Below are 24820 nucleotides of genomic sequence, written 5' to 3' on the forward strand. Positions count from 1 at the left end.
CAAATTTTGAAGCATTTTCAATAAGTGGCTCCCCTGATTATTAACAGTGTGAACAGAGATCCTCTCCATCTAAGGACCGGTTGTCTGGAAGTGTTTAGTGTAGCATGGCCAAAAAGACATGACAAGAATAATGATGATTCATTGCACGAGTATAAAATCTAAGATTGATTCTCTTCAATGAGAAAACAATTATCAGGTTCTTGACTAAACTCCAAATTATGAGTGATTTAATGAAAAGGGAACATTTTTCTTTTAATCCTGTCCCAGCACATAGGAAGCAAAGGGGGAAAACGCTAACAAAGTGTACAAGCACTGTTCTCAGCCAGCTGGGTATTGGTAACGCACTGGTGCAACGGTTGAATAAAAAAATGTGGGTGGATTATTTCCTGGCCACTAAAGTATTCTGCAGCAATCACACACTCTCATGATTCAGAGTGTAAGATGATCCCCTGCAGGTGCCAGGCAGGAACGTTTCCTTTTGGCTGCTGTAGTCATTACAAATTACGCTCTTGTTCCACCAAGCTTCTCCGCGCGCCGTAGGAATCGGTGCGTCACATCCTGTCCTAAACACCACACTGCTGTGTGTTAGCTCTGCATTTAAAGTGGCGTCCCCTTACTTGATGCTGAGAGTGAAGATCGGTGGAATGTTTGTAAAGTGTGTTCAGAAGATAATTTGGAGGTCACCGGTGAGGGACTTCTTGCTAGGTGCCATTGATGAACTGCATTTTGGGATTCCTTTCTGTGAAGCCAAGTGTTACACTGCACTAATTTTGCCAATAGCCTTCTGTAAGCAAGGTGCTTCTTGATATCAAGAGACTCTTCTTACTTTGAATTGATTATCGATTGGAAGCCTAACAGCTCTTAGGCATGTTAGATGCACTTTCTCTTGTAAGTGATTACGACTTCCTGAAATCAAATATTGATTTTTGCAAAAACAGGAAGTATCTTCTGAGAAATGTATCACAGCTGTCAAAACTATTTTAAAAATCCAAAGGAAATAACTAGAAGACAATCATAGAACCTTAGAATCACAAAGTTGAAAAAGACCTCCAAGTGCATATAATCCAACTGTCCACCTACAACCTGCTAAACCATGTCCCTTAGTACCACATCTAAACATTTCATAGAGTCGTAGAATGGTTTGTGTTGGAAGGGACCTTTAAGATCACCTAGTTCCAACCCCCTGCTATAGGCAGGGACACCTCCCTGTAGACCAAGTCCCATGCAGCCTGGCCTTTAAATTTCTTGAACACCTCCAGGGACAGTGACTACACCACCTCTATGGGCAGCCTGTTACCTTCCCTGAACATTATTTCAGAGGAAAAAGTTTTCCTAATAGCCAACCTGAACCTCCCCTGGTGTAACTTGAGGCCAATCCCCCTCTTGCTGTTATCTGGGAGAAGAGGTCAACCCCACCTCGCCATAACCTCCTTTCAGGGAGTTGTAGAGAGCAAGATGGTGTTCCCTGAGCATCCTGTTCTCCAGACTAAACAATCCTACTTGAAGCAACTGAGAACCTTGTTTGTTAGTGTTAATTTTTAATCTAGCCTTTTAGCTACTGGTATAGCTGAGATAATGAAGCCTCATCCCAGTTGGAAGGGCTGTTTGAAGATACGTTACTACAAGTACAGTGATGTTAACAGAGAATGACAGTGTGACTGATTCTCTTTGGTTCAAACTTGCAAAGTTGTCTTGACTTTGGGTCTTGACAGTTCTGGTATTGCTGCTGGTATTGAGGACAAGGGCCAGCCCTGTTTTTCAGGATCCAGCATCAGATCACTATTTAATGGTAAATCCAAGACCTCGTTAAGTGCTACATTTTGATTAGGGAGCATGGGCACAGCTACAATTTTGTCAGGATTTTTTGCAACTCAGATAGTTTCCATGAATGTTAATGCTGAGCGGTCCTGACACTGCCTCTTGCAAACAAGTCACTTAACAAACATCACAAGGCAGTTTGGGACAGAGATCTCACTGCTGGTCAGCAGAAATTTTAGTCAAAATATCTGAATTTCTAGCATTCTTTGCTGTCTGCATCTTGTTGACTGATTAAAAGCGATGTCCCTTCCTCGGCTGTGATCTGAACGATAAATTATTCTCCCTATCCTCTGTGCCTTGACAAACACTGAAATAACTAATAATACTGTCATTGCTCTCACTGTTTCCATTTTTCTGTGTTACGAGCCTGTTGAAATGATGCAGTCTGTTTACTTATATCTGAGATCGTACAACTTAGTAATGGTAATACTTGATACATGGCAGGAATTGAGTCATCAGTCCTTGTCATCGGGAGTCTTGGTTTGGATTTTGGTTTATTGCTTGTACAGCCCATTCAACCCTGGAACTATCTCTTAGAAATGGTATAAGCTTCTTCTATTTAAGATACAGTAATTGCTTCTGCTTTCTGCTTGGGTTGTTGGCACTGTCAGCTCCCATCACAGGGGTCAGGGATTTCTCAGCAGCGCAGGGGTGTGGGGATTTTATTAGTAAAAAAGAAGAAAAAAAAAAACCAGTAGGTGGTCTATAATGTAGAGCTTGCCGGTGGTGGTGATGTCTGAGCTCGTTAAGGACGGTAGGGAATCATCACTGAGTCTCCTTTGGCAACCACCTCTTGTCAGGCTTGCTTGGTGGTCATGGAGGTTTGTGGTGTCATGCATCTGCTAAAATGAGCTCTGGCCATTTCAAATAAGTACTTTGTCATGAACTGTTAAAAATCCACACTGAAATACTAGGACGAGTGTTATATGAAAGTATGAAAAGCTGCTTTATCCTGCTGTAATGTGAAAGGAGAAAAAAGTACGCAGTAACAATGGAAAAGTGTGTGTTTGCCTGAATTGACAATACTTCCAAGGAAAGGCAAGTTCAACCTGCTGTAATACGAGGTCACTTCCTGTTAGCGAAACCCCCTGAAGGGAGGAAAACGTAAAGAGATACTGTGCAGTAAAACAATATGCTCATTTTATTCAGAGGTCAAGGATTCTTCAAAAATACAAATAAGAAAGCAAAAAACCCTACCCTTGGTTTTACAGAATATTTTTTAACTCCGATATCATACGGTTTTGACGAAGTCGTCTAAGAACTGAACCGTTGCCTCTTTGTTTCTTGCATGGAGGCAAAAATGACTTTCCTCCAGATGCAGTCCTTATTTGATTCCGCTTTCTCCTATAAACAGCTGAACTTTTTGAACTAGAATGTGTATTCAGAGCTTCACTAACGGAATCATTCTGCTTTCCCTTCCTTCAAGTTCTGTTCTCTTGTATCTCCCACAGCATTATGCTTGCATGTCTTTGTTCATCAGTTTTAAAGCCTTTCTTTGGTTGGGATAATAGAAAAAACATATATTGCTAGTCATCCAGTTGCAATTCTAGCTATCCTCAGAGGGGAAGATATATTTCCAGTTTGCTGCGTGGGGATTTAGATATATGATTCCAGATAGTCTTAACGAGAGTAACAGCCCTAATTCCCCGCACAGTATATTAAAAACGGATCCTGAATGTACAGAGTGAAATTCTGTGATCTTACCTTTCAGTACCTTTGCCTTTTTCTTTTTTTCTTTTTCCTGAGTATCGTTTGCTTCTGGGTTTGTTAGTTTAGGTAATTGACAGCTGCTTTGAGGAGGGGGAGTTGGTCCTTGGAGCCCGTGTCTGTGTTGCTTTGCTGTGTTTTCCTGGGAATTGAGGGCACCTGGGTGCACCTTTTGAACTGGAAGGTTAATTCAAGAGAGAGTTAGAGAAAAGGTTTTACCAAACTGGCTTTGTTATTTATCTGATTATCTTCAATGTCAAACAAGAGCGAGCCGCACTTTTTCTGATTGCCTTAATTAACCACAAAAAACCTACTGTGAATCTAATAATGATTAAGATTTAGTTGTAATATTTGTGCAAGATCTAAGGTAGACTATTTTCATTCAGAAAGTGATATGTTTTTATAGCAGAATATCTTAAGGAATCTTTTAAAATTCATTTTTAGACATCCTTTGGTTACCACAAAATGCTCAGAAGGAGCCACCACCTCTGTGTAATTTCTGACCACGTTCGTGTTTCTGTTCATACCTGCATTTCCTTTCCTAATCTGAGTCTTTGCTGAGAATCCCCAGGCCTTGAGGGCAGAGTGCCACTGGTGGCGTTTCCTTTGGCAGGGAAGGGGTGCAGTGCAGAAGAGAAGGCTGCCTGCACTTGCACTGTATGTAAGAAAATTCCTGGGACTTAATTCCCTGTTCCTGAAAGTTACAGAGCTTGCACTCGGCAGCCAACATGCGCAAGCAGCTAGTCTGGTAGTTAGGGATAAATGACAGACGAGCACTCCAGGCAAAACCAAGTTTTGCTCAAATCTATGTTCTGAGATGTTACATAGGAGAGGTGGCCAGCTTTTGTCCCTCCTGTGTCTTTTGGCACCTTGCAGACCATGCTTGCTGTCCCAGCAATCCACCCTGGCATTTTGGATAGTGGTGCCCAGCAGCAGCAAATGGCCAATGCAGGGAACACAGCCATGCTTGCTGAACAGCCTCACAGTCTCAGTGAAGAAGCTGTCTGGGTTCACAGCTCACACATTTGTTGTACAGACCGTTGCTAGATATGAAAGCAAACGATCTCCTACTGCGATGCTGTTTTGGATGAGTAGAAACACTTTTCTGCTTCCCACTTTTTTTTTCTTCTCCTCTCTGCTTTCTGCTGGCCAATAAACAATTTTAATTTAAAAGATGATTTAAAGAGATAATCTGTTTTCCATTCAAGTTCTTTCTGTGGTTCAGCTGCCCTCTCCACCCCCCTATTTCTGGTATCTTGGCTGCCTTTGTGAAAAGACTTCCTTCTCTGCTGCTCTGCAGTTACTTAATGCTACCTGCTGCTTTCTTCATCTTCTCCTCGTGCTGGCTGCTTCTACCTCTTGCCACAAATGCTCCTTGGTGCCCATCACACCATTAATCTGTCTCAATGTCTTTTCCCTCTGTATGTCACGAAACATTTGCAGAAGCACAGTTTGTAACTGCAGGTACAGGGTCAGTCAGGGGATGGGAGAAGAAAGCGCTGCGTATGTGTGAGCTCCAGCTGAGGGTCTGTACGGAGCTGAGTGCTTTGGGTTTGTTGTATTGACATCAAAACTATTTTCATCTGAGAGAAGGGAGATGAGGTTTGACAGAAGAGAAGGCAAATAGTTGCAAAGTGTGAAAAGCAAGGAGCAAAAAATCAGTTATACCAGAGAGGAGATCTTAGATGCTAGATTGGAGTCTGGGAGCTGAGTGTGCTCTTCCTTGCTTTGACCAGATTTTCTGTTTGGCTGTGAAATTGATTAGGATGGAATTCATTTAATTAGAAAAAAGTTAATTTTTTTGCCCATGCTGATCTTCTGAGATCTCCCACTAGAGACTCCCTTGAGAAGTTGGCTCTTCCCTGGACTGGCAGTTGAGTTGACACAAGGAAATGTAAAATTATATTAAACACTTTTCTGATCTTCATGGTGAGGGAAAGGACTAGCTGCTTACCACAATGTCTTTGATTTTCCCCAAAATGCAGGAAGACAAGAATGAAGCATGAATTATTCAGACCATTGCAATATGTAGGAAACTTTGTGACAAAGATAATTTATTATCTATTAGAATTAGATTTAAGGATAGAGAAGTGGTTTGAAAACACCCTGCGTCTCACTAGCAGGATTTAATATTGCTTAATAAGGAATGGTCTAACATAATGTGCCACTTCATCACTTTTCATGGGATGGGTGAGAGAGAGGACAAAGATAGAAGTAATCTTCCTTCACTAAAAAAATTCACTAATTTTTTAATAGCTATCAGTCATTTCCTCCTGCATAAATCTTCAAGTCTCCAGCCAGCCTGTGATTAGGACAGACCACAAGCAATTTTTGCGCACCATTAAAAGCCAAGAGCACTTATGCTGTGCACAGTTGTGTGGGTGCTGATCATTTGGGGACCTCTGGGAGTACTCTATAACAACACAGAACAGTTCCCATCTGCTGGCTTTTTTTTGTCTTCCTCCCACTTGTTGATCCTGCTGCCCTTTCCAAGCTGTCCCCAATTCTTTGCATTTCCTTTCCTGAATTCTGTTTTTTTCTCCTATTCTGGACACTTCTGTGTGTTCATGTGCCCATGCTTTCAGTTTTCTGGAGTTCTGCTGGCAGTAGTGGTGGTCTGTTGGAATCATCTTTTAGGGTATGTGTAGCATAGAGCTTACCCGATGAGTTCTGTTGCTTTAGGCATGGCAGAGTCCTGCAGTTGTAGCTGCCATTCAACATCCTTCTCATGAAACAGCAGGAGAAAGCATGTCTTGTACAAATCGGACCTTTCTGCTGCTAGTTTCTGCCATGGCTTTGTACAGAGGTAGAAAGTGGACTCAAACTTGTGCGATAGGGGTGGTGCTTATGAGGCAGCCACCACACTATGGAGACCTTAAAATGCTTGGACCTTTGCTCTCCTCACAGCCACACCTGAACCCATAGTTTTAATTCTGACCAGGTATAACAAAGCTAAAATCTCTCTGTCCAGTGAATAAGAGACAAGAGAAAGTCATATGTCGTATGTTTGTATTAGAAATGCCTTCACTCCTTCCACACCGCCCATTAGAGTGAATATATATTGCTTAGAATAACAGCTTAGTAGAAGTATCTCTGATTATTTCGATCATGTTTTGTTAATGTTTTGTTGCAGTACAGCTGCGTGGCAGTCACAACAATGTTTGTATCAGTTACAACTTCTAAAATACATGCCTGAAAACCGTTTTGCTGGAAATAAAAATGATGAGGAACAGAAGGCTGAAAATAATAATGTTCCCATGCTATACATCTTTTTTTCTTGTTTTTCACAGGAAAGCAAATGATGTCTGGAAGCCAGAAGAAGCAGTGCACCATGAGCAGGAGAAGCAAAACAGCCTCTGCCTCTTTTCTGGGTACAACACTGGGAAAAGCAAAAGCAACCACAGCTGACACTGATGGCTCACCAAAAAAGAGCGATCCCTCCAAGGGCACCTCTGCATCCAAAGAGATCCAAACCCAGGGCGTCCTGAAACCAAAAATGTCCATCTCCAACTGTACGTGCAATATAAAAGCTTCTTCAAGAGTCCTCTTAGAAGAAAAAGTTCACAGGCAAAACCAGCTCCTAAAAAGTAAGGTACAAATCCTACTGTGGTTTTTAGGAATATGGTTTCAATAATAAGATGAGATCAGTCTCAAAGAAAAAAAAAAGTGAAATAATGGAAAGTCAGTCCATTTTTGTCCAGCTTTAAGTACTGAGTATGAGTCATCTAGCAAGAGATCACATCAACTAATCAAACTGTATACATTGCTATGGTTAATAGAAAACAAAATGAAAATGAGAAAGATGGGTTTACTTTGTGAGGAGATTCAGGAAAATCCCAAGAAAATGTTACGACTGCTGTGTCAATCATTCTGAGCCCAATGAAGAAACACTGTGAGGTTATTTTACAACCTTGTTCGGTTTTACTTCTGCAATCTCCTTTTCTTTTTCCTGTGATACGACAGCCTGAACTACCTGGGACACAGTCATAGCATGAAATGTCTTGTTTGGAGAGATTTTCATGGAAAGGAAAAGGTTTCACGATTGCTTATCAGCAAGGTTCCAGCACTTAAAACATACTTTCTTCGAATTCAGCACTATGTGGATGTCTTCTCGTGTTTACTCAAAAAGCTAAAATGGAGATGGCACAGGAAGTTGAATTCATGCATGGAGTTTTGCAGAAGACAACTGGTTATAGGCAGCGGATTATAGGTAGATTTGTGTTGGTGGTGGTGGCAGTGGCTGTTTTGTAGTCAGGTAGGGAAACCATTTTTATTACTGACTATAAAGCTATTAAACGTAACACCTATTCAGGTGAGAGCAGCTCTTGCTCTGCTTTTGGTGCCAGAAATTAAACTGTGCCATTTCATTAGCTGGAAATGTCTTTGTTTTATGAAAATGAAACATCCACTCAGATCTGTTAAAGTTAATTGACACCTCTGAAAACTAGACTCACTTGGAGCTTAATTTTCATGTCACAGGTTTCAACTTTTTTTTGTCCAAAATGAGTTATGCTAAGAAGAACAATATTAGAGAGGAAGAGCAGCTCAAGCTTTTATAAGGCGGATGTACCCCAAACAGACTATTTTAACTTTTCTTTTTTCTAAGTACAATATAATATGTACAATATGTCATAAAGAGGAAAATACTTTAAGCTTATTGTAACCAAAAATTGAAATAAAACAGTAATGGGCTTTATTCCCAGATGTTTAGTTCTAGAAATCAAATTATTTGGCAAGGAAGAAGTACTTCAGTGTGACTTCTCAAAATAGTGCATATGGACCTGAAGTTAATTTGTTATTTTTCATTATGTCTAATTCTGTCACTTTTTTTAAACGTATCAACTGTCTGATTTTTGAGTTCATTCCCTCTTTCGACCCTAAATTGTGCAGAAAATATCAGTTGTAGAGCAATAAAGCATAATTCTAGGAGTGGAAAATCAATGTTTTTCTCGATTCGGGACTTTGCGAATTGACAGCTTTCATAATAATGTGCTATAATGCATATTAAGCCCTGGTTTATTAGTTTTCTTCATGGAGTCATTCCACTAGCTAATGAAAATGTAGAAGTGATAGAAAGCAAACCATATTATCAGCAAAGTAAAAACAAGAGTCGGGTTTATGAAATCCTCAGTACGGCCCAAGAAAAATGTTGTGTGATTAAGGCCCATAACAATACGTTATTTCATGCAGTCTGTGCAATAAATTGAAGCAAACTGTGAGCTGCAGAGGGATGTCTTCTGCTTTCTGTGATGTAACTGTGTTTAGAAGCGTCTTGCTTTTGGGAGGTGGCTACCAGCAAATGGAGCTGAGCATCAGAGCGCTGTAATTACACCTCTGTGCCATGTCTGGCTTAATGTGAAAGATACTCTGGGTGTCACAGGGCAGCGAGTAGCACCCATGATTAGATTTGATCTATTCTGCTTAATGAGGCCTATTAATAATACCTCGGCATTCTTATTTCTGAAATTGCCCTCTCTGTCTAATGAGGTGGAGAATTCAATAAGAAATTAACCGCGCGCTCTTAATGAACTTTTAAATCTCTTGAAGGTGATTGCCAGTCCCGTGGTTCAAGTGGCAAAATGGAGAAGGAGGAGGAGCAGGTTGCAACCCAGCCAGGAAGCCATGTCCTCAGCCTGCTGGCCAGGTGGCACTTATGGGACGCACAGCGTGCTGGTGGAGCCAGGCGTTGGCTCCGAGCCTGAGAAGGGTTCACCAGCCCCACTGACACTGCAGGTAAAACACCCATTTGTTGTTGGTGTTAATGTGGGCTTCGAGAGATTTCTTTCTTCCTGGATGATTGTTGCTTCCTGGGAACTGGCTGTGGGTAGAAGTTGGCATTTCCTTCACTGTTCTCCTTTCGGGTGAATTTTGGTCACTTTCAGTAGTTGCTGAGACTAGTTGGGGCTGCCTTACTCGTGGCTAGGATCCAGGATTGCACCAAGCCCCAGCAGCAGACCTGCTTTCCTTCTGGTCCAGTGCAAGTTGCAGATAAACCTTTGTTCTTGGTCTCTGTACTCAGACATTCCCAAACCTTGACTGGAAAACACAATCCTTCTGGATCATCCACAGGAGTATCTGCATGATAACCTAAGTAAATGGAAAAGTTTGTGAACAGACAGTGACAAGCTACTTCAGGCATGTGGTGAGACAAAGAAATAGGCAAAATATCAAGAACTTGAATACGGATAGCATAAAAGTAATTTGAAACCTCTCGGATAAGTCTTCTAAAAGTGTTCTTTTTCCCCAGAAATTTTCTCCTTTACCTGACAAGGAAAGGTACGTGCCAGAGCACCTTTCTTACAGTGGAAGGGAGCAAAGGCAGATAGGAAGGCGGTTTGTGAGCTTTTTCTACAGGGAATCTCTTACTGAACTCAGCTAGATGAATACCACAACCTTTTTCTTCCTTTTTCTAAAACAAAGTGGTTTCTCTGTTTTATTTAGGAAGCACTAGAAATCCATAAGCCTCACTTCATTTCCCGTTCGCAAGAAAGGCTGAAGAAACTGGAACATATGGTGCAGCAGAGGAAAGCCCAGCAGAGTGATGCACCAGTGAGCACACCCCGCAAGCTTTCCTCAGCATCCACTTCAAACAAAAAAAAGCAATACACTGTTCCTGACCCACTCAGCGGTAAGTTGTGTTGTGACCAGTTAATGGGTCTGGAGCTGTTCTTCAAACCCTGACTCGTGTCTGATATTTCGGTATTGATGGGAACAGATGTGAAACCCGCTGCTCCTATTTCCACTGTCAGTCGTGATGCTCAGAGAATGAGGTCTCTGAATTGTAAGGATAGGGTTAGTGAGCAGGTGTTATCTCTGGTCCATGGCAGCCTTCCTTGGCCACGTTTTGTCATTACCACAAACAGTTGTGTTCTTCAGCATGGTACAGGTTTCTGCTTGTTGTAGAGAAGCATCACTGACATTTTGTACCTATCACAGCTCACAGAAAGGCTGGAGTGGGGAGTCTCAGGCAGGAGGACGGATGGTGTTTGGGTCTTAGAAGCATCGTGTGTAGTCTCACCACTTGACACGTGAAGCCCTCAGCAGTGAGCTGGTGAAGGTGGGTTTGTCTGCCCAGCAGCTGGATGCAAGGCATAAATTGATGCATCTAAACTCTGCAACATCCTAATGATCAGGCTGTTTTATTGCCCTCAGTATCCAGGAGCTCCCTTACAACAGCATCCCTGCAAATCTTACCTAAGCACAACATGGTAAACAAATCACATGCAATTTTTTTTTTTTTTCTTATTAATTGCCATCTGGATTTTCCTTAATTCAGTTAACTAATTAAAAAAAAAAGGCTATTTAAATTACTTTTTGGATTTAAACTTGTGGCTCTTTACAGCCATGTTATTCTACTGAACAATAAAACATCTGAAAACATTAAATAGCCATATTACAGTTAAGGTTGTCTTCATCTCTTCTTCTGACAAAGCATGGTCGAGCAAAAATCCCCCTGAGTGATCGAAAAGATGATGATAGGCAAATGATTTGCAGTGACTGGTAACACCTGCCAAGTCTTTCAATGAGGAAGTGATGGAATTCCACAACTTCGTGGTCATTAAGACTACACCAGCTCTGCTTGTACCCCTCAAAACTATTTTATTTCCCTTGGCATGCTTTATATTGGGGAATAGTATTTTCTATCACTACATGTATGCCGCTTGATGTCATGTGATGGAACCTATCTTACATACATAATGGGATTTATAGTAAGAGCTAAATAAGCACATGTAAACAAAGCAAAGAAGATGAAGTACCTTTTAAAGAGTTGATAAAATTCATTCAGCACTTCAATTATCCAGGGTTAATTACTTTGGATTCGAATGGCTCGGGGATGCACTGCTCAGCTGCAGTCAGCTTGGGGCACTATGCCAGCCCAACTGAGCTCCCTCACTGGGAAGAGTTTGTCATTCTCCTCAGAAGAAGTGGCACATATCTCTTTCTTTGGTTGTCGTCTTAAAAAGCCCCCCCAAACCGCTCTGTAAACACTTGGTGATACAAGAAGTTGAAAGGTTAAACCTCTTTCTTCTTAAATGATGATTAATTTTTATGCTTGTTTAATGAGCAATAAAAGCATAAGATTGAAATATATTCATTAATCACTCAAGTAAATTACTATTTCCCTCTCTTAGTGGTTGGTCATTAAAGATAAATTTGTCTAAAGAGAATCTTTAGTTTCCATAACTCATTTGCCTTCACGTAGCCAAGTGTAATTTCCTATTTGTAAGATCTTAATATTTTTGTAATGACAGAAGTGTCACAAGTCTGTTGTTGGAGTATAACTGTAATTAATGCTGTAAATCCTAGATTGCTGATAAAGCACAACTGTGTGGGCTGCAGTTCAGAGGGCTGTGTAGGAGCGTTCAGAGCATATTTAATTTGCTCTGAGTCCTGACAATTGGTATTTTAGACTTCTCCTTGTGAATGCTATTGTGCAGAAGGATTAGTATCACTAATGAGTCCCAGAGTATGGGATCTTTGTTTAGTACAGATGTTCCTGAATGTTTTGGCCATGCTCCCTCTCACAGAAGAGCCAAGGGATTCCCCTGTGTGCTCTCCAAGGGTGCTGGCTGCCTGTGTCCTGCTAATGTCTCTGATGATGAAACAGTCCGTCCCAATGGGGTCATGGCTCTTACGTTTCCTTCTGCCTGTCCTGCAGGTAGAAAGGAGGAGAAGTTGTCATTTGTTGCCATCATTACTCTGTATTATCTGAAAGGCTATTTTAGCATGTAAAACGTGCCTTTAAAGCAATGAAAATTAAATAATAATAATTAAAAAAAGGAGAATGAAGCTATAGTTCAGATAACAAACACAAATCCAGTTTGGTTGAGAAGTGGACAGCAAAATCCTGGCGACTTGAAGATGCCTTTTCACATATAACCTGGAGCAAGGGAGGCTGTGGGTGCAAGCAGCCATGTCACTCCTGGAATGTCACCTCCAGCCCTGTTCCAGTGCTTAAACTGGATCAGAGCTGATCTATCAAGTGCTTCATTTCCTTTTATTGTTTAAAACTAGGATTCCCTCTTTGGGTTTTCATTACGTCAAATGGCTGCTCCAGCTCTTCAAGCACAGCTGTGATCAGGAGGCAAGGTGGGAGATAGTGAGAGAGCAGCATCACCTCCCTTGCTGCCAGCTTCTCATTTTTATGGCTCTGCTGGTACCCAGCCATTCCCAAAGCATGCTCACAGGCTGCTTGTGTACCACACCCCTGCAGCAACAACACCAAACTGGCCGAGCAAAGGCAACGTGGCGGCATACATCCCTGTCTGTGGCACTGTTTCATAGGTACCTTTTATGCCTGAGAGCTTGGGGTTTGTGTAGGGCACAAAGCGTCTGGAAAAGGACAAATATCATCCTATATCTGGTAGATAGCCTGTAGATCCAAACACACAGTCCTGAATGCCATATCCATCTCTGGGTACACTGCTTGTAAATTGGTTGTGGTCCAGGAGCAGCTGTGACACCAGACCAAGCTGGGGACACAGGTTGGTGGCTGTGATGTAGGTGGTGTTACTGCAGCCCAAGCAGCTGTTAGATGTCAGCATCTTAGAAGTCATAGGATTTGGGCACCAAACACTTCTGAGCGTGCAGGACAGTGGCTTTGCCACCTCCTCACAGCCTCTGGTATTTCAGCTGGTACTATTGCTGATGTTCCTCCCTCCTGCTCATCTGAAAAGTCCTGCCAAATCCAGCCCACCTGCAGGCATCTTTGTCTCAAAAGCAATCTGCTCTTTTACAGTTTGGAAACACCATTTGAAATTAAGAACCCAGGAGGGTAAAATGATGACCTGGAAATGTGCTTAAGTACACAGCACAGTACTGATGGCAGCCCCAGGCCTCAGGGTGTGATCCTGTGGTTGCTTCTTTTCCATCTGATAGCTTCCTCTTTTCTCTTGTCTCTGGGATGTGTGGAGAGGTCTTTATGGCTTTGAGGGCTCGCTGCCAGCACACCCTCCTGCATTTTCCAGAGATCTTTTTCATAACGGTTTGTTGTCTGAGGAGTGTAATTTCCACTGAACCCATTGGAGTGGCCCCAAGCACTGATTGTAGGCACATTAGTGACTGGGCAGGAGGAGCATTTCTGAGTACCTTCAAGGTGCTCACAGAGCAGCACATTGCAGCATACACACCACAAGCATCGTCAGTAACATCAGTTATCCCGTTCATTTTCCACCCCTGGAAGACATTCGCTGGCCTACTTCCCCATATGCAGTCTATGCAGAAAGCAATCAAGGTGGGACTGCCCCATCAGACAGCAGCCAGCTCTTACTTGGGTGTAAATGGGGGTGGAACTGCAGCCTGAGATATTTCTCTTCTGCACTTTGTTGAGTCATCGCTGTTTTGCTTGATCTCTCCAAAATCAGTTTGTTTTTTCACTCCTGACTTGCATCTTTTATATCAATGTCACCCAAAGCAAAGAGCCATGACCATCAAAAATATTTTTCTGATAGATTGTTCCATCAGCCTAAATGTCCTTATTAATAACATGAAATTATTAGATATCCAATGTTTTGGCAGTGTTGTTACAACTTAGAGTTTCTTGAAGGAGAAAGAAAGAGCTGGCATTCAGCTTCATTTCCATATAAATACCAACATCTGTGCAGCTTGCGTTTACCTTCTCATCCTCAAAAAAACTCTGAAATCCAAGTTGTTTACCATTTTTAACTGTAATTCATGAACAAGACCTTACAAAATGCTGAAGGTAATCTTAGAAAAACAGAAATATTTATCCCACAGAAGACATTACTGTCACAAGAGCACTTTGAAGGCAAAGAACCTGCAACTCTTGTGCTAGCCTTTGTGCTGGGTAATGTGTACTGCTACATTTCAAGTGTGCTAATTAGTCCAAGATAGACTACTCTACTGTTGACTATGTCGAACAAATTAGAGATCCCACTGTGACGAACTGAATAGAAACAATGTTCAAATAACTGGATTTAAATCTCAAAAACCGTAATGTAATTACTTCAGTGACAGGACTACCAGCTGTTTATAGGCCTTTAAATCTGCATAATGAACAGCCTTCTGATCTTAGAGTACACAAGCACTTTCAGAGGTTTAAAAAATTTTCTCAGGCATGTATGGGTTTTTTCATACCTTCCATTTTGCTTTCCTTTGGGAGTGTGATGGTTGGTTGGAAATGGCATCGTAAGTGGAAAGCCAACCCCTACTGATGTGCCTGCTGTGTTTCTTTAGATTTGCATCCAGTATTATTCCAAATCCTGTATCTTTAGTAATGCATTGGAAACAAGTTTATACCTCCTTACCCACGCTTCTAAACCTTTCTAAGTAGCCTTACTGTAATGGCAGAAGCCTGGAGGGCAAGGATTGCTATTTGTGTTTTCAAAGTGCTGGATTCACAAGCAGCTCTGCACCAGGGAGGTTATTATTTGGACTGCATATTCAGTGGGGAGAGAAGATGGCAATTGGAGAACATGCCCTAAGTGTGCAGCTAGCAATTCCTGCAGCTGTAGAAGTCCATCCTTGTGGCCTTTAGATGCCGTTGGTGGCTGATGAAATGCCATCCACCTGCACAATTCTGCTTGCGTATGACTTCAGGTTTGCCATTTCTCAGGTTTCTTTTCCCTGTCAATATTCATAGCTGGCAGTAGCACTGCTGATCCTGTTGGCACCTGGCCACTTGGTTAAGGCTGACAGTTCTGAATAAAGATTAAGCTGCAGTCGGTAATTGAATTAGGAAGAGGAATGACCTATTTTTATGATATTATTATTCATCATATTGATTGCAGCAGCGCCTGTGAGTCACATAGACCCAGGCAGCACCTTGCAGGGCACTGGCTTCGGGGGACGTAGGACCCTCTGCGACAGCAGAGAAGGACATAGGTGCAGGGAGTGGGGCATGTCCCCTCCGTGCCCTCATCCTTGTGAACAGTGGGGAGAGAGCCAGCATCTGTGCAAGGTGATAGTAGCAGGAGAGGAGGAGGGAAGGGGATGGGAGAGCTCAGGGAGATGAGCAAAAAGGGCAATTATAAGCAAGACTGAGGTCAAAAGCCTTTCAAAGTATGTTAGATCACATTGCCAATTAGTATCGAGTAGAGGAAGTCCAGGCAGCTCTTCAGAAAGCTTTTCAGGCAGATAAAAGCCCTTGATTGTGGATTTCTGGAGCTGCTTGCAATAGGGGGAGCATCTGAGAGAGGCCCCTCTGCAGAAAGGGTCCACCTCCCGAGGTGTGGTGTCAAGGAAGGTGGAGATAAATTGGGAAATCTTTAAATACGAAGTTTTCTGTGAGGATAATTACAGCGTTGAAACGGCGCGCATTGTAGCGGGTGACTTACAAAGTTCAGTCACTTTGCTGGGGGATAATTTCATTAAGGTCCTGAAGTAGCCAAATTGAAAACTGAATTTTCAGTGATGGATTTTTTAATCGAGGAGTAAAAGGTCAGATTTGATCCATGATTAGAAACTGAAACTAAAGAAATCAAGATTGAGAAGCTGTTGCAAGTTTTACCAAAGATGAAATAAACCTTTTGATCAGTTTACGTAGATCTGTCGTGTTTTCTTCACTAATAATGTGGCTTTTTTTAAGGAAACTGGGCTCTTCAGTGCTATATGCTGTAGTCAAACAAGAATGAATGAACGAATTAGGAAAGCCAAGTGAGATGCTAATTAATTTATTTTTTTTCTGAAGTAGTCTTGATAGCTATAGCGTAGGTCAGACAGAGAGTTGGAAAACCCACAAACCACCTGCCTGTGGCTCCTCTTGGGAGAAGGACCATTGTTCAGCTTCAGCATTTCACAGAGATGAGCAGAAAGTCCAGGCACTCTTGCCATCAAACCTTTAACTAATGGCTTATTGCATTTTCTTATAGCAAAAGCTCATCTGTTGACTGCAGATGAAGTCATTTATTGCCTGAAGTCATTGACATGCAATGTGCAAAACTGCCTACATCTCTGGGTGTGGGTACTAGTTCATTTCTCTGGATGAATTCGCTGCCAAATGCTATGGGCATGCTGAGCTGAATGTCACCTTGGCATTTATCTTAGACTCAAGGTTAATTTGTTTCTTTGTGGACTGTTGATGTGAGAAGCAGTGTTTGAAAAAAAAAAAGCCTAAAGTATCTTAGAACTTCTCTGGGCAAATGGGTTTTTGGTGACTGATTTTTTTAGTTGAGTGAAAATCAGCTCAAATAGAGAATCATCATTATCATTGCCTGGCTTTTCAGGAACTGGCAACACATCCTCAAAGGATATGTTCTAGCTCCTAACACCTTGAGAATTCACATTTATATTAGGGGAGATATATATACATATATGTTCTGATGGGCAGAGTTTAGCCCTCGATAAATTTTGTTACTCTTAATAACTTCCCAAGCAGGTTTGTTGCTCATCCTGTCTGTGGTGCAGTTTAGTATGAGTTAAAATATATTACACTGTTGACCCATTTAATTTCATTTACAACTTGCTGAAGTAGCTTCTTTCTCCTGCTCTGGAGACCTTGCAGACCACTGTTGCACGTTGCGTCATTGGTGTAAATGCTGGAAGTTCACTGTCTTGACAGGGTTTGACTGAAACACCAGTGAAATGTTTCATGCCCGTCTGTCTGTACCGTTATTCTTTCTTAAGACTGTGTTGCATCACTGGAAATACCAAATATCTGTTTTGAAAGCCCTTCTTGTTTATCCTTCAGCACAGTTTTCTCCAAAAGCAATACAGGGCTATGAGATCTGATAAGGAACTTTGATAAAATGCAACCTAGAAGGCTGTGAACTTGGGGAATTTTCGACTTTATGTCCAACTTGGGCCTTCATTCAATAAGAAGGAAGTTAATTCAGATCTTCATGGTGTTCTTGGGAGGTTATTATAGCTCTGAATCTGTGCTGCTCCTCCAGATGGAAATATGTGTTCAGTATTGAACGTAAAAACAGCAGACACATTTAAATATTGGTTAATTTTCTCATTTAAAACATTTTTATTGATTTTTCAGTTAATTCTAGAATTCTTAGCCTAAAATCCCTCGAGGTTTAGCACTGATTTTTCTTATAGGTGATTTTTTTTCTATTATATAGAGACCTGAGAGTGAGCGAGGAGATACCACGCAAACATTTACATGTGTGTAAACTTACCTGTGTCTAAACTTTCTGACTCTGTACTGCTTCACAAAGGGTATATTTATAACCAAGGTAGATTTATAATTTTTCTCGGAGGCTTTTCCCCCGTGATCCCTTTTTAATCTTGCTTTTGAAACCTTTGACATAGCCACGCATGGAGTTCCCATCCAAATTGCAGACAGAGATGAGTCTGACGCCTTTCAGATCCATTTCTGTATCATCTGGAGAGTGTTAGACTCAAAGTGCTAATGTGTCATTAACAGCTTTTATTCAGGGGAAAAAAAAAATGGAGAAAAATAATACCCATAGCCACTTTTTTTTTTTTTTTCCTGGAAATCATAGAATCATAGGATGGCTTGGGTTGGAAGGACCTCAAAGATCATCCAGTTCCAACTCCCTGCCGTGATCCTATGCCATTGTCTGGGTTAGAGGATGCCTTGGGGAAGGGATGTGTCCTGCAATCCTGAGCTGCCAAATGAGGTTTGCAGCCTAGAGCAGCAGGGCACCATGCTGGGATCCACACTGGTCCCAGTAAGCTGGTGCCACCAGGTCCCTGCTGCCCCACCAGGTCTGTCTGGGTCACAGCAACAATCTGCTCCTCTGTGTCTAAGGATTATTTGAGCATCCAAGTGTTCATTCCTTCTAAATGAATGAGCATAAAAATGAGCATAAAAACACTACTAAACAAAAGGCAAACTGTATTTTCCCAGTCAGTCGAGCATGTTGCTTGTGTCTACTGAGATGCAGTATTAGTGACTAAGAGCAGATAACCACCACGTGGAGGAAAGGCAGTCCCAGTCCTCCTTCAAAATTCGTATCCTAAAAACGGTGCTGGAACAGAATAGAGGCTGCTGCACATCTCCCTTTTATTTTTGCTGAGATGCAGCAGCACTCTCCGAGGGCACGCGGCCGTTTTCCTGAGCAAGGCGGTAATCCGAGCACAGCTTTGCCTCTGGGTGTAGCCCCATCCCCTGCTTGAGGCTGTTTGGTTGCTAGGACAACTTCCATAAATATCCCCGAAACATTTGGTGTCTTCAGCAGCGGGGAAGCAGACCTGCTGGGGAAGGGGGCTTTTTTGGGTAGCGGTGGCTGGCTTTGCTCTGGGCCAGTGTCTGCACCGGGCAGCTCTGGAACAAATTATTCCCTGTATTTATTTCCTTGCCTTGATTATTGTATTTTGTCTCTTCAGTGAGATGGCAGAAAGAGGCCGACGTGGTGCCTGCTGTGATATATATTATGTCTTCTAAACTTCCTTGGCAAATGGAAGTGCTTAAAGCTTTGCACACATATTTATCTTATACATATGTTCTGCAGAGGCACTTGCAAATACCTTTGCCTCTCAGCTTACCAAGACTTGCAGGGCACCATACCCTGTCCTCTGTGCCGTTTGTGTCCTTCCCAAGCATGCCTTCCCATTCAGAGACCATTTTAGCAAAGATGCTAAAATTACCTATTCCTGGGACCCACCGACTATGAAGATCAGTAATAATTTCCCATGCTGATTGGAATTATCTCAGATACCCTCATAGCTGATCAGCAAAAAGTAATACAATTTTCTTCCTCTTAGTGCTTGGCATAATTACACACCGCCCCGCAAACTAAGTGTAAATTGAAATGGAAATGCTCGTGCCTGGCCAGCTTCCTGGCAGACATCAGCAGGGGATATGGTTTGCTGGATGCATGCAGTTGCCTGTCTGGATCCTTTGGTACAGCAGCACTGGTGGCTGCTGCCTGGCTGAACATCAGTGTACACTGCTGCATGTGGCAATGACAGAAGTTGTATGCATTTAAAATAAAGGAACAGTGCTGGTTGCTGTGGGTTTATCCGTCCTTCCCCTTCCACAGGGCAGTCCTGGGATCCAATTCAGCTCCAGATGTAGTTTTTCAGCCTTTCCACCAACTTACAGAGATGCGGATCTGAGCTTAAACCAAGAGAAGTCTAATCAGGAATTTCAGATCATGACTGAGTGAGATGGGAGGCTTAAAATTTCAGAAAACACAGGTTCCTCTGATTAACTTTGTTTTCCCTCTGCCAGATAACCTCTTCAAACCAAAGGAAAGATTCATTCCGGAGAAGGAGATGCACATGAGATCCAAAAGGTACAAACCACTGGATTTCAGTCTTCAATCCTATTCTCTGCTTCCTCACACTGGAGGCCAGGTTAGGAGAGCTAGCATGCAGGCCACATTCTGTTTTGAACTGTGTTGCTATAAACCAAATCCACTGAGCCCGGTAGAAGCTTCCCCAGAACTGAGATGCTGCATGGAGGTAACCCATCTCATCTTATTCCTTAGTCCAAAATGAGCAATGTTTTTCAAAAAGTCAGATTTTTGTAACATTATCATCAATAATTTATTATACTTGTTCTGTGTCACGGATCTACTTTGGGTACGTGGAGATACTTGGTAATGCCAAGAATTGCATTGGAGAGATTTACCAGTTACTTGCAAGTCCTGGGGATGATGTGTGAAGTTAACCTTCTAACTTCATTCCAGGATTTATGACAATTTACCTGAAGTAAAAAAGAAGCAAGAGGAAAAACAGAAGCGGATAATCATCCAGAGCAACAGAATGCGCGTGGAGATCTTTAAAAAGGTAACGATGCACAGTGCGGGTCCATAAGCCTTCTTTGCTGCTTTACAGGATGAATGTCTGACCGTTGGTTGTAAATCATACAATCATACAATGGCTTGGGTTGGAAAGGACCTCAAGGATAATCCAGCTCCAACGCTCCTGCCACATGCAGGGCCACCATATCCATATCTAATACTACACCAGGCTGCCCAGGGCCCCATGCAAGCTGGCCTTGAACAAGGAATGGGGCATCCGCAGCCTCTCTGGGCAGCCTAGGCCAGCTCCTCACCACTCTCTCTGTGAAGAACTTCCCCCTGACATCCAACCTAAATCCTCCCTCCTTCAACTATGATGAGCTCTCGGCCACCAAGCCTTGCTGTTTTGCAGTGGTTAGCATGGTAGTCTTTCTGTCTAGCAAAGCCCACAGCCCTGCAGCAGTGCTCCCAGAGGGGCAGGTTCTTGGGAGAGGTCCATGAAGCTCTAGGGGTACCTGTGCTAGCATGTGCAAACTCCAAGAGCTGATGGTCTTGTTCTTAGCATTAGGTTCTGCTTAAGATGTAGCATTAACAGCTGAGCCTCATGCACCTAAGGCGTTTAGTTTTTAAAAAGGAGTAATTTATCCTAGCAGAAATCCACCTGAGCACAATTAATCTAGGTGCAGATCTGAGGCACTGCCAGGTGATCCTGCACCATGCCATCCACACCTAATGGCTTTTCCTTGTTGAAGTGCTGTGTGCTCCTCCTTGTAACCACGCTGCTCCTGCCCGAGATGGAAAAGCTATCAGTGCTTTCATTTTGTAAGTAACGTAGCTGGTAGATCTGAGCTGATAGATCTGAGGAGTCTTGTGCCACCTCACAGCATCACTGAAGGTTCCTTCTTCACCTCATGATTTTTAACCCCGTCTTAAGGCTGTTTTTCTTTCCTTCCCAGCAATTACTGGACCAGCTCCTTCAAAGGAAAACCGAATGACAAAGGATTCTCTTGCCTATCATCGTAATTGGATCTCCAATGCTTTTGACTGTTAGATAAGCCATAAAACTTGCTGTTATCTTAATTACGTGAAGGTATTTTTCTTATCTTTGGCGCCTTATATAAAAAGAAAGATCATTTATATTTCAATTGAAATTTTAAGGCAACTTTCAAGTAAGCAAGGCAGTCTAAAAAAAGGCACAGCTGTTTCAGAGCATCAACTTATGGTCAGTGTACCCAGAGGAAATAATTTTAAGAATTTTTAATGCAAATACCGAATTACAGTGGTGTTATTTATCTTAATCTGTTTCAAAGTATACATCTCCGTAGCAATAGAGCCGGGTTTAAAAGACCTGAGGAGCTTATTTCTCTGAAGTATTCTATTAATTGATTTCCTGTGAGTTAAATCCTTAAACTAAAGAAAAACGAATATCATTATTTGTTATGTTTAGAAACTAGCTGAAATAGCATTACCACATAATCATAGCAGCAGCAGTTTCACATTAATACTTAACATACCAAAAGGGACCAATCTTGGAGCTCTCTGAAGGACTCTACTCCTGTTTATGTAGTGCATTCGCATAGCAAGTTTACCTGTTAAAAAGCAATATTTAAAATTTCGGTCTTAACTCTTTTATTTGTGTTCTTCAATTTAATATGTATTTTACTTCACTTTTGCAAGCATTAAGTATTTATAGAAATGGCATATTAAGAAGCCGTGCCAAGAAGTATGTTTGCATCAAAACTGCAGAACTAAAACCATCTGCAATGTTTCCTTCAAAAATATTTAAATCTTTATTTGTACATTTTGGAAGTAAAAACAACCAGCTTAAAACCAATGGAATTTATTTATGGAATAAAATATGAATATAATATTTATCCAACTGTTGTGTTTTTATTTGGTACTGTTAAAAATAACACAATTATTGAAAGTGCTCGAGAAGTCACGCCTTTGTCTGCCACAAATCCTATGCTAAAAAATCATTGCAGGCGTTAACCTCTGTTGCACAAACACTCCATAGAGTGTGTTCAAACGAGGCTGGAAGTTGGCCTTTGCTATCTGTGCTTTATTTTGCTAATCCAGCCCAAGATGCAAGGTCAGCTTTTCTGGAAGAGCGATGTTTGTGAGCGGAGCGCTGGCTGCCCCGATGGCCTCCAGCTGCATGATTTGTGCTGGCCCCCCCAGGATCCTCTCTAATGCATTGCTTTTCCTCTTTGTGTTTCAGCTTCCTGGTTTGTAAGGTGGCATTAATGATGTTATTTTTGCTAACGGAGAAGATATTTATTGAATAAATGTACTGCATACCAGATAGATATTTTTAAGTACACAACAATTGGTTCAGTACATTTCAAGAGGACACACGAGGTAAGGCAGTACTTGCTATGAGAGAGGAACTGCCAGAGCTTGTCCCCAGAGCAAGTCTTCAACCAAGCCAATAGTGCAGTACTGGGGACTGAAGTCAGGGCTGGACCACACATGGCTCCAAGCTGAGGAACTTGCAAAAGGAACTGCAAAAAGGACGTCCCTCAGGGTCCTCAGCTCAGCTGCATGCTGGGTCTGCTCCCCTCTGGGTTCACCGATCCCTCTGCTGCTCTCCAGGAGGAGCACATGGCCTGCCTCAGACAGGAGGGCCTCCACCACACAGCGATGGGTTTTAGTAGTGTGTGCACCAACACATGTAACCTCCTAGCCTGGACCAGAAGGATGTTTCCACCTTTCTTCCAGTTAGAGCTCACGTTCCAGTTTGTGCCCAGTGCTACCTCTCACCAAACAGAGGAGCTCATCCTTGTTAGAAAGGCATGTCTCCAAGTCCTGGTGTGGAAACAAAGCATGTGATGGCCGAGAGGTGATGGCTCAGCCTGCTTTCTGCTCCTCAGCGCCCCATCAGCATGCTGCCTGGGGCAGGACACCTCTCAAGGCACTTGGTTTCCTGTCATCTCTGCTGACCATCCTCAGGATGGTAACACGTTGGCTTGCTGCATCTTCACACTCCCTGGCTCATTGGTTTCTCCACCTTCTTGCCATCTAAAAGCAGGTATGCTGTTCACAAAATCTTTTGGCTTTGTAGAATGGTACTTTGAAATGTTTTTATTTTTCTTCAAATGCAGTTTTGTTCATGATAAATACGTAGCAATGTGAGGTGGAAGTTTTCTCCTATGAATAAGCTTGGGGGTATACCCAGTGAGCAAAATGCTTGACACAAATCACTGTCTGGGAATGCTTTATGGGATACGAAACCTTCACTTCCAAGTAGGAGAAGTGATCTTTGTTGTAAACTTAATTTCTCTTTCTGGGCCTTAGAAAAGAAAGTATCTGATAACATATCCAGAAAACAATCCTGGCTCTCATTTCAGCTCTACAGTCAAGTCATTGTAATAGAAAATAGATTATACAGGAAAATATTACTTCAGAAAAACATGAGCCTCACAGGCTTAGCCCTGTACAAGTAGGCACCAACTTAATAAACTGTAGAGCTAGGGACAAAATTGGCATAATTTTGCTTTGGACTTGCAGGCATTTCAAAATAAAGAATGCATTCACCACTGGATAGCATGCTGTACAGACAGCTCCCAGCCTGTGCTGGAGATCACCCGTGCTGAGTGCTGGAATTCTCCTTCTCTTTGGATGCAGTTTCTCTGGCTGTTGGCACACAACCCACACACTCCAGGAGGGGCATGTTTTCCTGTGGGTACAACTGCACAAGGATTAGCACTGCTTTTGGGAGGCACTGCTGTTTGTTCCTCGGCCCCTTGGTGAGTTGTTTTCTCACTCCTGGTGTGTATGTGAGTGCAGAACAGCATTTGATGAGTGTTGCTAACGGTGAGATGGTTTGGGGGTGCTCAGGCTCACCAACTCAGCTTTCTCCTTCACAAGACTGTAAATAGAGTTAAGCTGCAGGCTTGGGATAAGCTAAAGTTTTGCACTGGTAAAAATGGAGCCTACACCTGTGGAACAAAAGCTGTTTTGGGTGTGCAAGGCACAGCAATAGTTTGCATGTCAGCATCATTAATTTCATCTGCCAGGAATCACAGAATCATAGAATAACCAAGGTTGGAAACGACCACCAGTGTCATCCAGTCCAACCATCCACCTGCCACCAACAGAACACATCCTGAAAGTTATGGCAATGTAAAGTGATGACAGTTACAAAATTCTGGGGATTTATCTTACACCTAAATATTTTCCTGTGTACATGTGTGCAAACCAATAGTTGCTTCTCCAAATGTACTCAGCTGGTCAGATAGGAGAGTGGTAAGATTTGCTTGGAGTTTTGTTACTTAGGATCTGAGATTGGCCATGTCAGTGTAATGCTTTTCGTGAGAGGGCTGATTTACTAGGAAAACAGCACAGGAAAGCAGGGATAAAATTTCTGGCAGCTCTCTCTGGAGGAATCCATTCCCAATACATCTTTCACAGCACAAACTTCATGGCCAAAAATACCCCATCTTGCTTCTTCTGCAGAGATGTTTGCTCCTTTGACTTTGGGGGCAGAAATGCCTGTGTGCATAATGTGTGGCTGATTGTCTTTCCAGGAGCACTGACTGGTCTCTTGTTCACTAGCAGAGCATGGGGTTGTTCCATGGGGTTATATCTCATACATCTTCAGCCTGTGTAGTTTATTTCTCAGTGTGCTTCTTGCTGAGCAGGGCTGTGGGTTGGATGCTGGGGAGGTGCCCTCC

General features: G+C 42.4%; 1 protein-coding gene across 1 annotated transcript in view; it reads left to right on the top strand.

Moving 5' to 3' along the window:
* The window catches only part of CUNH10orf90 (chromosome unknown C10orf90 homolog), a 62500-nt gene extending 40482 nt beyond the window's left edge, over positions 1 to 22018 (top strand). The window contains 7 exon segments of the mRNA XM_052677182.1: positions 6816 to 7112; positions 9073 to 9128; positions 9130 to 9258; positions 9967 to 10153; positions 19631 to 19694; positions 20091 to 20190; positions 21101 to 22018. Coding sequence (XP_052533142.1) covers positions 6816 to 7112; positions 9073 to 9128; positions 9130 to 9258; positions 9967 to 10153; positions 19631 to 19694; positions 20091 to 20190; positions 21101 to 21139 — 872 coding nt within the window. The 3' untranslated portion in view covers positions 21140 to 22018.
* The last annotated feature ends 2802 nt before the right edge of the window (positions 22019 to 24820 follow it).

This window comes from Tympanuchus pallidicinctus, unplaced genomic scaffold (genome assembly GCF_026119805.1).
Source record: "Tympanuchus pallidicinctus isolate F22 unplaced genomic scaffold, pur_lepc_1.0 scaffold16, whole genome shotgun sequence".
NCBI classification, from domain to species: domain Eukaryota; kingdom Metazoa; phylum Chordata; class Aves; order Galliformes; family Phasianidae; genus Tympanuchus; species Tympanuchus pallidicinctus.